At 49.6% G+C, this 12,124-nt stretch overlaps 1 protein-coding gene across 7 annotated transcripts in view; it reads right to left on the bottom strand.

Moving 5' to 3' along the window:
• CLIP2 (CAP-Gly domain containing linker protein 2) overlaps nucleotides 1-12,124 on the bottom strand; it is an 88,599-nt gene that overhangs the window by 60,338 nt on the left and 16,137 nt on the right. For 4 of the 7 annotated variants that reach the window (XM_026107185.2, XM_064523434.1, XM_064523430.1 and 1 more), the window contains exon 2: nucleotides 10,200-10,420. In XM_026107185.2, the coding sequence (XP_025962970.1) occupies nucleotides 10,200-10,311 (112 nt within the window). In that variant the 5' untranslated portion in view covers nucleotides 10,312-10,420. The other 3 variants (XM_064523432.1, XM_064523433.1, XM_064523431.1) reach the window with 3 other exon arrangements.

Below are 12,124 nucleotides of genomic sequence, written 5' to 3'. Positions count from 1 at the left end.
CAAATGCATATAGGAAAAAGAAAAAAAAGAGAGCGACTTGCAGGTCGCTCAGGGTAAGAGTCCATAAAGCAACCTGGGAACGCGGCTGTAGCAGGAATTCACCACGGCACACCATTGCCTTGCAGAGCAGAGCACTTTCAGCACACTAGACCACACAAAGCAGTTCCCAAAATCGATGTCGGTTCATTTTTGAGACGTTCTCATGGCCAAGCTCATCACAGCCTTCCTTTGCGAACACGTATAATTCACAGGCACAAGAATTTCCTTGTTCACAAGGAATCCTGCAGACTAAATCCATGCAAGTAAAGCCCTCTGCCACAGCCGCCAGGTCATCTACGACCCAGCCACAGCGTAACAGGACACTGTTTTCCAGCACAGTAAATATGGCCACATTTTGCAGTATGGAGACCATCTGAACTGTGTTCTTAAGTCACACACAGCCTAATTTCAACAGCTCTCACTATTCTACAGTGAATACTCTGAAACATAGAGTTAATCTCATAGACCTCACTGCTGCTCAAAAATCTCTTCTTTCTTTTAAGAGGATAGTATTTTCTAGCATTGTTACCAAAAATAAGCACATAACCTAATAAATCCAAAATAAAGACAGCAAAATCGAAGCATTTGAAACATTAAGGCTTTTGCAGAGGTCAGTTCATGCATCCAACTGCTTGCAAGGAGGATGTTCACATGCAGGGTCAGTGCGCGATGGTTATCTCGGACCAGTAGTCAATACTATGTAGCAACAGTCTGATGCCACTTTAATCCTACAGATTCTCACCCAAAACCCATCTATGCCAAGGGGAATCCTTCCTTTGATTTCAGTGAGTATCGGCCAAGGCTTCTAATGATTAATCTGCTCTTGCAGGATTAGTTCAATTGTTCAAGGCAGAATATGCAGGAACAGATTCTGCCCCAGAGCTGCACCCTGACTTCCACGGCTGTAGCCGTAACCGTACCGACGCCACCGCACTTACACCAGCCAGGCTGAATAGGATTTGGTTCATTATATTCAAACCACCATAAGCTGAACATCTGTGGGAAGCAGATTTTCTTCCCCTGCTGCTCTGTGAGGAGCTGCAGACAGAGAGAGCAGGAGGGTGTCCGACCTCCATATGCCTTCAGTATGCGCTCGCATCTAATTCTACCATGAGTGCACTGAATATTAAGGATTAACTATATCAAATCCTGCTAAGAGCATCTAATGATTAAGACAATTAAAAGCAGGCTCCCAGTTGTCTCTCGATGTCACCTGTGAAGCCGATTAGATCAAGAGTGATTCAATACCCTTTTATACTGCTTGGAAAGCATCAAGTCACCTCTCTTTGGGAGAGAAACCCTGCCAGAGACCCTTTCCCTCTTCAAGTGAGCAGACCGAATCGGGGGGAGAACCACCACCACCACGCACACAAAGACGTGGTACAAAACACATTCCAGATTGCAGGACGGCAGACAGAGCGGCTCGTGAAGGGGACGTGTGAGCTGAATGCAAGTGCTACGCAAATAGTCAAGGGGTCGGTCCACTGTCACGCCAAAAACCCTTTGGCTTCCGTGTCTGCAGCCGGGATTAGCGGCAAATACGCAAAGTCTCCCGAGAACGCTGTCCGTGAGCGGGTGGATGTATGCGGAGCCACGTGACCGGCACGCAGGCCATTTCGGTCACCCCACGGGAACGATGGGGGGGAACGAACATGCTCAGCTCTAATGATCTCTCAGAAAAGCCTCTCCAGGGGATGTTGCTCTTGCCCACACCTTAGCTACGCTGACCATCAGCCATCACACGCCTTACTCTTCCATCCCAGCTGTACCCCAGTCCGAACAAGCGGACTCCCAAGCAGAGCCACTAAACGAAGAGCAGAAGGGAGCATTAACGCATACCTGCCTGCGCGCTCGAGGCACGCGGACACCAGCCTGCTTTGCCGGCGGGGCTGTCCAGGAGACTCGGGTTTGCTGCTGCAACACAGACGTTCACGGCTCACAGCGTGGGAACGCAGCATTACACAAACCCCAGGGATCAACGTTACTGGGGAAGGGGGGAGAAAGCTGCACTGGCTGCAGAACAACATACTGGAAGGTATCTGCCTCCTCCTGCCCTCCGAACAGTTGCATTCAGTTGTTGAACACAAAGTTAAAAAGATATTTTAGAAGTACGCCATAATCCATTCCCAAACAACCTTTCAAACACACTCGGTAGCAAAATATTTCTCTCAGGTCATAAATTAGCAGACCAGTAACTCATTAGCAGTTTTTCCTCTGTGCAGCCCTTGGAAAGGCACTCTTATTTTCTTTCAGATATTCAATAACTTGGTGAACAGATGACCGCCTGTGTGTAAGTGATACTGTAGCTGTTGCTACCAATTGTTAAATAACCTGTTGACACTGGAGGAGTCAGGCACGCGATCTTAAACGATGCTCCTTGGTACCTCGTCCTCCCCATCTCCCCGGCAGCTAAAGATGCCGTGAACGCTGCCCGACAGAGCCACCCCGATAACGCAAGGCCTCATCGGACTTTACAGACACTGACAACGCATTTTCAGTAATGATCCCTAATCAAACCTAAGGACTATCCACTCACGCTTGCAGCGCGGATTTAATTGAGGACACGACTTGGATCTGAGAGCTGACAGCGCTGATCACTCCATGAGGCCTGAAGCAAAATGGCAAAAACAAATGTTTGCTAGAAATAATAGCCGCCTCTGGCCCCACGGTGAGGGGTCTTTTCTCTCAATTTGTCAGTGACTAACACCCCAAGTTAATATTAACCAAGAGCCACAAGCCTTTGTATAAACAAGAATTAGCTCCCTGTGCCCGTGCCAGTCAATCAGCTGCTCCGGACACCACAGTCCCGTTTCTTTTGTTTCAGACAAAACAGTAGTTTAGTGTCTTTCATATTTATTTGAAAGTGAGAATTAATAGATTGATACAAAACCCAGCAGCCTCAGCACTCTTTTTTCTGTTAAGCTGCAAGAAAACCACCACACACACCACACGCTAAGGCAGTGCTAAAGTACCAGCGATTACCCAAGAATAACGTGCCCGAGGCATCTCGTACTACCGAGGCATAAATTCCTTATCAAGGACTCATTCCCTCTATCCATTGTATTGCAAAATAAACCTAGAGGCAACAAAAAATTACTTCTTACTATGTGTCCAATTTACTCCAACAAAAGCCTGAGACTCTTTAGGGGGCAAACAATTTATTTCAAAGTTAATTTACCAGTATGGTGCTGTTAATCCTCCTGCAGAAAAATGAAGAGGAATGAAGATTTCACACCGAGAAGGGGAAGAATAAGACAGTAATCCTACAGAGGAGCTAAGGTGGTGATGAGACTTGTACTCCTCGGGCAGGATTCATGCGAGTGTAGCTCATTAATGGTGGTGGCACCTCCATTTATGCAAAAACTGGTTTCTCCGTACAGAAAGGCCGAGTCTCTGAAACCAGAAGTCCTCCAAAGCTGGTTGCATTTGTAGAAAACAAATCAAAGTGTATGCGTGTGTATAAACACTGTGTGTATATAATACACACACAATATTAATTTATACACACACCATATAGCTACAGCAAAATTTCCCTTCTCCCGGAAGACTCAAAGTTTCGTTCAACCTCAGGACAAAGATCATGCTACGCAATTTCTACAGGAAGCATTTTTACTTGCAAAGAGGAAGCTAGAACGTAACCCGGGGAGTCCAACCCGTCCAGCCCTCTCTGTTGGCCTTTTTGCTTCGTTCTCAGGACTGAGGAGCTGGTTGGCAACGAGGTCCTCAAAGAGGCTGGAGCAACAGCTCTGACAGCCCCAAAGCTCTGGTCACGCATCCCACCCAGCACAAACTGCATCCAGCTTCACCAACGAACCCATCCCAGCTGCTGGCGGAAGAGAGGAAAGCTCATCTTCCCAGCGGGATGCCGGTGGGATCTGTCACTAAGAAATCATCCAGGAGACCCAGTTCAGCACACATGGAGCGCAGAACGGGTACGAGACTGCAGCAACTGGTCCCCAGTACACAGTCAACCCAAGGCAATTAGGAACCAAAAGCCAAACACAAACAACTACCCCGTAACTAGCATGGCTCAAGCTCATAAAACGCTCATTGCAACTTAATTACTCTAGTGAGCCAGTCATCTATTGCTCTTTAATGGCCTTGAGTGCTGCAGTCCACTCAGCTTTTATTTTCAGTGAACAAAAGCAAACAACATTTATAAAGTTGAATCCAATGCCAGGAAATATTAATGGCCCTGGGCATTATTTTCAATGAAAAACAAATGTGCATGCATTTATATGAAAATTAGAAGGCCTTCTCAGGCTCCTGGCAAAGCTCTTACGCAGCTTAACTACTGGAGTACAGTTTTTGGCAATAATATTGGACACCAGCTGAAAAACAGTTTTGATACCCAGTAGACATGCCTGAATATGATACTCAGGTCAGATATTTGCACCTGCCCATTCAGAAAGACAGGATCCATCTGTAAAGCTCCAAATCTAGGCTGGGCTCAGACTGGACCTCTTTAAGGCTTGCAGGAAATGAAACGGGTTTGGGCTCCTTCGCCTGCAACGCTGAAGTCCCCAGCATTAACGCAGCTCCGTCTGCAAATACTAGTTTTCCCTCTTTTCCTTTTGCCAAAATTCTTTAATCAAAGAGAAGATTTAAGGACCATGAAAAGCTTTGGAAGCAAAGCCAGCAGCCAGAGGAAAAGAGCAGGAAAATGCGGTATGAAATGAAAAGACTTTCTCCTCTAACCGAGTTACTCCAGCGCTGCCCTGAGCAGACGAAAACACGCCGAAACGCAAACGCTTCCCTTCCCAGGGGCTTTCACCTGTTCCAGCAGCTGGGAGAGCTGTGTGGCCCCATTCATCACTGCCGCGATTCCCTCTCCATCCTGCAGCTCCAGGCAGGAGGAGGGGGTTGGGAAAGAAACCGAGACGCGAGCTTTTTAAGTTACAAGAAATCCAGGCACTATCTCCAGCCCTTCACCAGTGACCCACACCTTGTGCACAGAAACCTCTCTTGCACACAGCACTGAGGGCAGTAACTTTCCTTACTTGAAGTATGGGAAATTAGCCAGAGCATTTGCGGGAAATCCTCTCCCAAGACAGCTAGAGAGGAATTTTCAGTCTGATTTTAAGAAAAAAAGTCTCCATTAAGAAGCAGAACTTATTTTTTTCCATTGTTCCAGCCTTAGGGGAGAGAACGGGAGGGGAAGTCAGCGGGGACGCTGCTCGTCGAGGCTAGCATTTCCAGAGAAGCCAAGTCAGGTGCCTGTCTCCCACTGACTTTCAGTGAAATCCTCATCTCTGCTCTGCTTCACACATATACACACCCCAAAATACCACCGCAAAACCCCCTGGCACCTCACAAGTCTCTGAAAGCACCAGCTCAGGTGGGAGATGCAACGGCACTCCGCACTAACCAAGGTCCCAAAAAGAGGACAACTCAGGGAGCTGGTAAGAAAATGGAGCTCTGAATAGCAGCTCTCAGAGCAAGCAAATCCGATACGCTGAGCCAGCTTGTCACACGTGCTACAACTACATCTTATTTGGTCTCTATGGAAACCCAAAGTCATCTCACGGATTGCAGGAAAAAAAAATATATATACACACCCAGGCAGCCCCATTTTGTATACATATACACGTTTTGAACCTGTATCAATCATCTTTTTTGTTATGTAAGATGTGAGCTGTCAGGAAGACGCAAGTGTTTCCTAGGGTACATCTGCCTTGCCTGGGAAAGGAAGGGTCAGATGAGACGGCAAGATGCTTGACCTACGAAAGAACGCAAACGGAGTACTGGAAAAAAGAGAAAGACGAAATCAGAGCATCTGTGTGTACCCCAGACCAGGAACAAAACACACCTCACTCGCAGACAAGACTGATCAGTTTATGGGAAGGCAGTAGAAAGAAAAGGTGAAGGTTCCCAAGTGGAAACCGCTTAGAAGATCCACTGGCATCAGCGGCTTTCTGACAACGCCCAGGTACAACTGGAGAACGAGCACCCAGTCTGGAAGACGCAGCCTAGGTGGGGTCTTTGAGCTGGCCCTTGCCTACCACAAACAAGGGACAAAGAGCCAACAGACTGCACGCTGCTGCATTTTAATTCTGTACTTCGTTAGATGCGTGGCTTTCTTTTGTAACTGCATTTCAAATTTGAGATTTCCATCTTCCCCAAAGGTAATGAATTCAAACAGAGCAATGCTGCTGCCCTATATTTACTAATCCAAAACACACTGGATACCTTCCACCAAACTGCAGGGCTCAGTTGGGTCACCAAATGCCTAAGAAAATGAAAGTCCCTTTTGGCATGAGTTTCTGGTAAGAGGCAGACTGTGGAGAAAAATCCAGTATTCCCAGATCTCCCCGGAGTCAGGCAGCTCCTCACCGACTCCCACGAAACACTGTATTTATGGAAGCAGTTCACAGACCCCATGCAAATGTTCAAAGACAGCCCAGAGCAGAGCTCCTGGTTTCTGCAGGGCTCCTCAAATGCCTCACGCACAGCTTCTTTCATGCAGCTTTTTAAGATCTGATATGAAGTTTGGTATAGGATTGGGTGTAGGATCCTTCCATGCCAGCAGACACCCCAGTATATCAGGTTGAGGGTGTTTTCCTGGACAGGAAAAGGAAAGGGAAGAAAACCAGAGAAAGCTCTTTGCCATATTCACTTCAGACACATAAAAGAAGAAAAGTCATTTTCACCCTCTCCATCCCTGCCCTGGGCCCTCAGAAGGGCCCCGACGCTGCGACACCGGGAAGGGTGCTCCACGTTGACTACGCGTCACCAGAGCTGGTCGGGCCGGGGTACGGTCACCTCCTCCCGAGCAAGAGCAGCCACCAGTGCTGCCGAGAACTAACGTCAGCAGTGCACCTATGGGCCAAAAGGCGAGAGGATGCGGGCAAGCAAGACGGCCGAGTGAGGACAGGGGGGACCTCCCTCCCGACGGCCGAGCGAGGACGGGGGGGACCTCCCTCCCAGCGTGCCCACGCCTGACCGGGTCCAGGAAGGGAAGCGTAGTCCAGCCTCCAGGCCGGGCCGCCACCAGATCCTTTGGCCACAGCTATCCTCAAAGTTTACGTCAGTGTCTGCTGTGGGGAGGATTTTAGTGATGTGGACGCTTGGCCACGAAGCAGAGAGACCACTTTGACAGATGAGAGAATGTTTTCTCCTGTGGTTTCCCCCCGCGTGGCTGAATCCCTCCATGGTCGGTGCTACGGCCGGGCCCCACGGCCAGCGCAGACGCGCTGCTCTCAGCGGAGAGGCACGCAGGCAGGCAGCGGGATTTCGGGATGCACGCTTGGCTCATCGCTTTGGAGCGCTGCTGAAAGGAGAGGAAGAGGAGGCAGCGAGGGGCCGGCCAGGCCGCAGGAGCGCTCCGCGGGAGGGAGAAGGCACAAGCCACGCGCGCGGGAACAGCAGCTGTGCCGGCAGCCGTAAGAGCGAGCAGCACACTGCAGAACGAGGCCCAGGGACGACGCGACGAGCTCCGTCACAGCCGTCCACGGAGCCCGCACTGGGTAAACGGTCCTGTCGCGCTCTGTCCCCACCTCCCAGGCAGGGACGGCTCTGTGCTGCGACTGCTTCGGCAGCTCTGCGATTCCCGCGTGGCTACGCAAAGCCCTCGGCACCCCCGGAGAGGCACAGAGCATCGTCCGCGCGGCCCTGCGGAGCGGCAGCCCCGTGGCTCACGCCGCGGGAACGGCGGCCCGAGTCGCAGGCGGTGCGAGCACTCCCGGAGCCACGGGCACCGGGCCACCACGCACCTTCTCCCTCCGTCACCTCCTCCGTTCAGACTGTCACGGCACCAACCCAGCACCCCAGGACTTCCCCCCCTTCCTCCAGGCACTCGTTCTTCCAGGAATAAAACTCGTTTAAGAGCTTCTCCGGCAAAGGTCAAAGGCGGCTCAGGCGCAGACTCTGCCTGCGCTTGGCTGGCCGTCCATCGCCGCGGCGGATGGCTGTAGCCGAACAAGGCACAAAGCAGCTCCAAACAAGCGCTGCTTTCAGCCGCAGGCCTGCCTGGGACCGCTGGGCTGACTGTCAGCGGTGACTAACTCTTTCATACCGCAACACATGCTCCGACCGCCTTTGCCAAACGCCTCTGTGCAAAGCCTCGGAAGGGAAGACAGGCCTGGGATCCTTTTCCCCCAGTTCCGTTTATGATTAAAAAAATCACCTGCAAATATAATCGCACATGTGGCATGGATTTAAGCCCAGCATGAAGTGCCTCGAGACTTGCAACTGGTAGCTAAAAAGTCACTTCACTGGAGTCCTTCAGGCTCACCCGATCGCAGCTCCGTGCTGGGAGGAACAACGGGGCGGTGCAGTGGGACTAAGAGACAGCTTCAAAATACACAAGCCTATAAACCCCGTCCTAAGTTTCCTCTGTCAGTTTGTGCTTCCCTCCAAGCACAGAGGGAAGGAAGCTTTTAATGTCTTTGATTTAGATGCTAAATCAAGTGACTCTTTCTAATACTGGAAACTACTCAAACACAGAAGAGCTCAATTTAAATGTTTCTCTCAATATCTAGGGCCAAGTTCCCAGCTGAGGGAAGTCAGGGATGCTCCACCCCCCACAACGCTGTCTGACACTGAAACATGTGGAGTTCAGCCCAGATCTCGTGTGCTCAAAAAGACTCATGCATGTGCAAGAGAGAAAGTTAAAATGTTATGTTTTCACAATATCGTTCAAGGGAAGAATTTACAGAGCAGAAGAGATGATGTATACACACTGGTGGACCCTAGAAGGAGAGAAAGCTGAGCTGAAGCAGCCTGTGAGCAAGCCAGAGCTACTGACACATGGTAAAGAAGTGCAGCCGAGGGGTCTGTACCTGGACGTCCTTTGCACAGGTAGTGCCTGAACCAGAGCACGGAGGGAGCTCATGGGCCAAGCACACACATCCCAGTGCAATGGAAACTTCACATAGAGGGTCCCCCGCTCACCCCCCAAAAAAACTAATGCTTCTGCATTACCCTCACAAGAGGCAGCATCATCTGGTGACAGAATAATTTGTCTTAATGTGGCAAAGACAGTCTTTGTGCAGCATTATCCCTGTGCTAGAAATATTGCCATGCCAGCACAAGGCCTTTCTGCTTCTGCCAGATACTGTCTGTTATTGAGGGATGAAACAGAGCAAGATAACGAGGCGTGTGGGTAGTGGCATAGATTATTATGGGACTAGAGATACGGGGCAGATTAAGAGAAAGTCAGCAATGTTCTCAAGAGAAAAGTTTCCAATGTAGTATAGGGAATGTATCCTAATTCACAGGATATAGCTCATTCTGATGCTTTTTCCCCAAAGCTAAGAGAAAAGCCTTTTTTCGAAGTGATAATCTACCTAAACAACAAAAAAACCCCAAAACAAAAAACCCAGGCACTCAAAGAAGCCAGGAAAGTGAGTCCTAAAGACAATGCATGATGAACTCCTTTCAAGTGTTAATGACACTGCACAGTGCTGGTCTGTATAGCTTACGCATACACTGCATATAGATCAGACAGTAAAGCATCTGTATCTAGGTATCATTATTCATATCCCAGTCCTTCAAATGATTCTGTTCAAACAAATGCACTATTTGAGATAGTCAGCGCAGGACAAACCACTTAAAGTGCCTGGCTGTCATCCTTGCATCACGCCAGAAGCAATGGCTATAAGGTGTTTAAGGTGGTCATGGGTGAGGTTCCCATTTACCCAATTATCACCAGCCCTTCAAGTGTTCATGTCTATATATTCACACTTCCCTCCCTGAATGTCTTGCAGTTGTATGAAAAGGACACTACAGTGCAACACTTAGGCAAAACACCTCCCCCCACCTTTCCCCCCCCAACAACACATTGTCAACTCTAATTCTGTCCATATTTGGGTCGGGGGCTATGCATCTAGCAATCCCATGGTTTGCTGACAGGTCCAATTGCTAGAGCAACCACACACACGTGAGCAAGTGAAAGGGGAGGTAGCACCTCTCTATCAGCAGTAAACCCTGGAGGATCCATCTGTCTTCCACCCACTCCACAACCTGTCTGTTTGGTGTATTATTTGGGAGAGGGGCCGTTTATTCACCCCATTACACTTGCTTTGATCCATGCTCATGGTCAAGCTACTCACAGATGGGGAACTTCACACCCTGCTGAACACTGGCACCATTGGACCTTTTCCCTTTAAATCAGGTAATCGTCTGGGTCAGCTCATGCCCCTGCTGAATCACCTCCTTACCTTCTTTTGAGCCAGTGGTGACTGCAGCTGCAGCTGTCCCCGACGCCCGTCCCACCGGGCTGGAGTGCTTCCCCGCCCTGCCGGGGATTTTAAGTCCACTTGGCTTCAGCATGTTTGCTGTCTCCTGTATCTCAGGCTGGGAACTGCCGGTGTTGGAGAGCTGTCCTGGTATCACTGTTCAGGCTTCTCGATGATGGACCCTTTCTTCCATCGTCACAGACCTGGAAGAGGAGGAGAAGAGCATGAGGAGATCAGAAGGGCTGGGAGAACACCGAACCAGCCTCCCAAAAGCAGCGCCCAGCTCCCCGGCCAGATCCCGAGGAGTCAGGCCAGCCACCTCAATCTCCCTTTTCTGCACTGCTGATAATTTCCTTTGCCTCCTATTTTAACGTCACATTCTTGTTCCCTGACACTGAAGTCTCACTTTGACTCTGGATCAAAGCCGACATCTCCCACAACCACCGAACAAAAATTTAAACTCACTGTGGGATTTAAGTGACTAAAATTGTTTATTTGTTTTAAGCTCTAAAGGTTCAGTTCATGCAACAGTCAAAAACCAGTTCTGCTGCTCTATGAAAACATTGTCATGGCCTTCACCAAAGGCATACCACGACCCTTATCACTTGAGTTTTCCTGCAGGTCCCCATTTTCTAAAGACTTCAGGGCAGCCTTCTCAAATGGACAGGAGCAAGATGTAGCCACTGTCTGAGATGGGGCTTTCAGCTCCTTTCCTTAGGAACAAATCCAAAACCTTAATGCAGAAAAAGGGCATCTGATCCCATGGATTTGCAATAAGACTGAAAACCAGCATTCTGAAATCTAAGCACGGCTTTACCAACAACTCCTTAGTGAAGTCGCATAACGCTTCCCTACGCCAGTCCCCGCCTGGTAGGCAAAAGAAATAAAACCGCCAAATTCCTTGCGAGCACGTTGCATTAACAAGCACACAACTCCTCAAGAAAAGAGTTTTATAACAAAAAAGAAAAATAAAAGAAAGGAAATGACTAAGTGGCTCAAAAATAGAGCAAAAACATTGCCAATGACAAAGAGAAACAATCACAAAATTGAGACCATCAGCCAAAAGGGTACTAAGGTTGGCTGACTGAGCAGACTGGGAGGTGGATGGAAGAAGGTGGCCGCAAAGTGAGCCAGGGACAGTGCTGGCATGAAGGGCAAAGGGAGCTGGAAGAAGAGAGCCCCAAGGAACGGCTAGAAGAGGGAGGATACCCAGGTCTGCTTCCCAGGCCAAGGAAGGGGACAGACTGCTGCATGCAGCACTCAAGGGAATTAACACAGCAAAGACTTGCAGATGCTGCGAGGGGGGAACTGCAATAGCAGGACGGGAAGTGATTAAGGCATGAGTAAGGGTTTCGACAGAGGCTGGATCGGAGCACGGGCGGGCTGGCAGCGCTCCAGGGAAGGCTGCAAGCAGACACAGAGGAGGGAAAACCACAAGGAGAATGCCAGAACTGTATTCCTGAGGGCTCACAAATATCTGAGACACCAAAAAGTGTTTCAGCAACTGAGTCAGTCGTCCCACACCAGCTTAGAGACACAAGGGAAGGAGGGACCAGAAGAAGGTGGAGGCTGGGGAGATCCCCCCAGGGAAAACCCAAGGGTTTGAGCCCTGTCTCTTCCTCCCCCCAGACTCTCCCCCCAAAAGCTGCTCCCAAGAACGAGGATGGTTGCAGGCACCTACAAGACTGCAACATCTGGGGAGGATTTATCTTACACCGACGCCAGGGCTGTTTGTAAGCTGGAATCTCAGATCACATCACCAGCAGCAGAAACAACGAACAAGAGCAACCAGTTCTTGCTAAAGAGAGAAAACAGTCTTCCTGTGTTTCAGCCAGCGAGGACCAGGTGCTGTCACAGAGCTGGGCTTGAGGCTGCCTGCAATTTCCAGCCCTGTTTAGCATAAATCA

Source organism: Dromaius novaehollandiae, chromosome 19, assembly GCF_036370855.1.
Source record: "Dromaius novaehollandiae isolate bDroNov1 chromosome 19, bDroNov1.hap1, whole genome shotgun sequence".
Taxonomy (NCBI): domain Eukaryota; kingdom Metazoa; phylum Chordata; class Aves; order Casuariiformes; family Dromaiidae; genus Dromaius; species Dromaius novaehollandiae.
The sequence above is the reverse complement of the archived record's forward strand: the minus strand, read 5'-3'. Positions and strand labels throughout refer to the sequence as shown.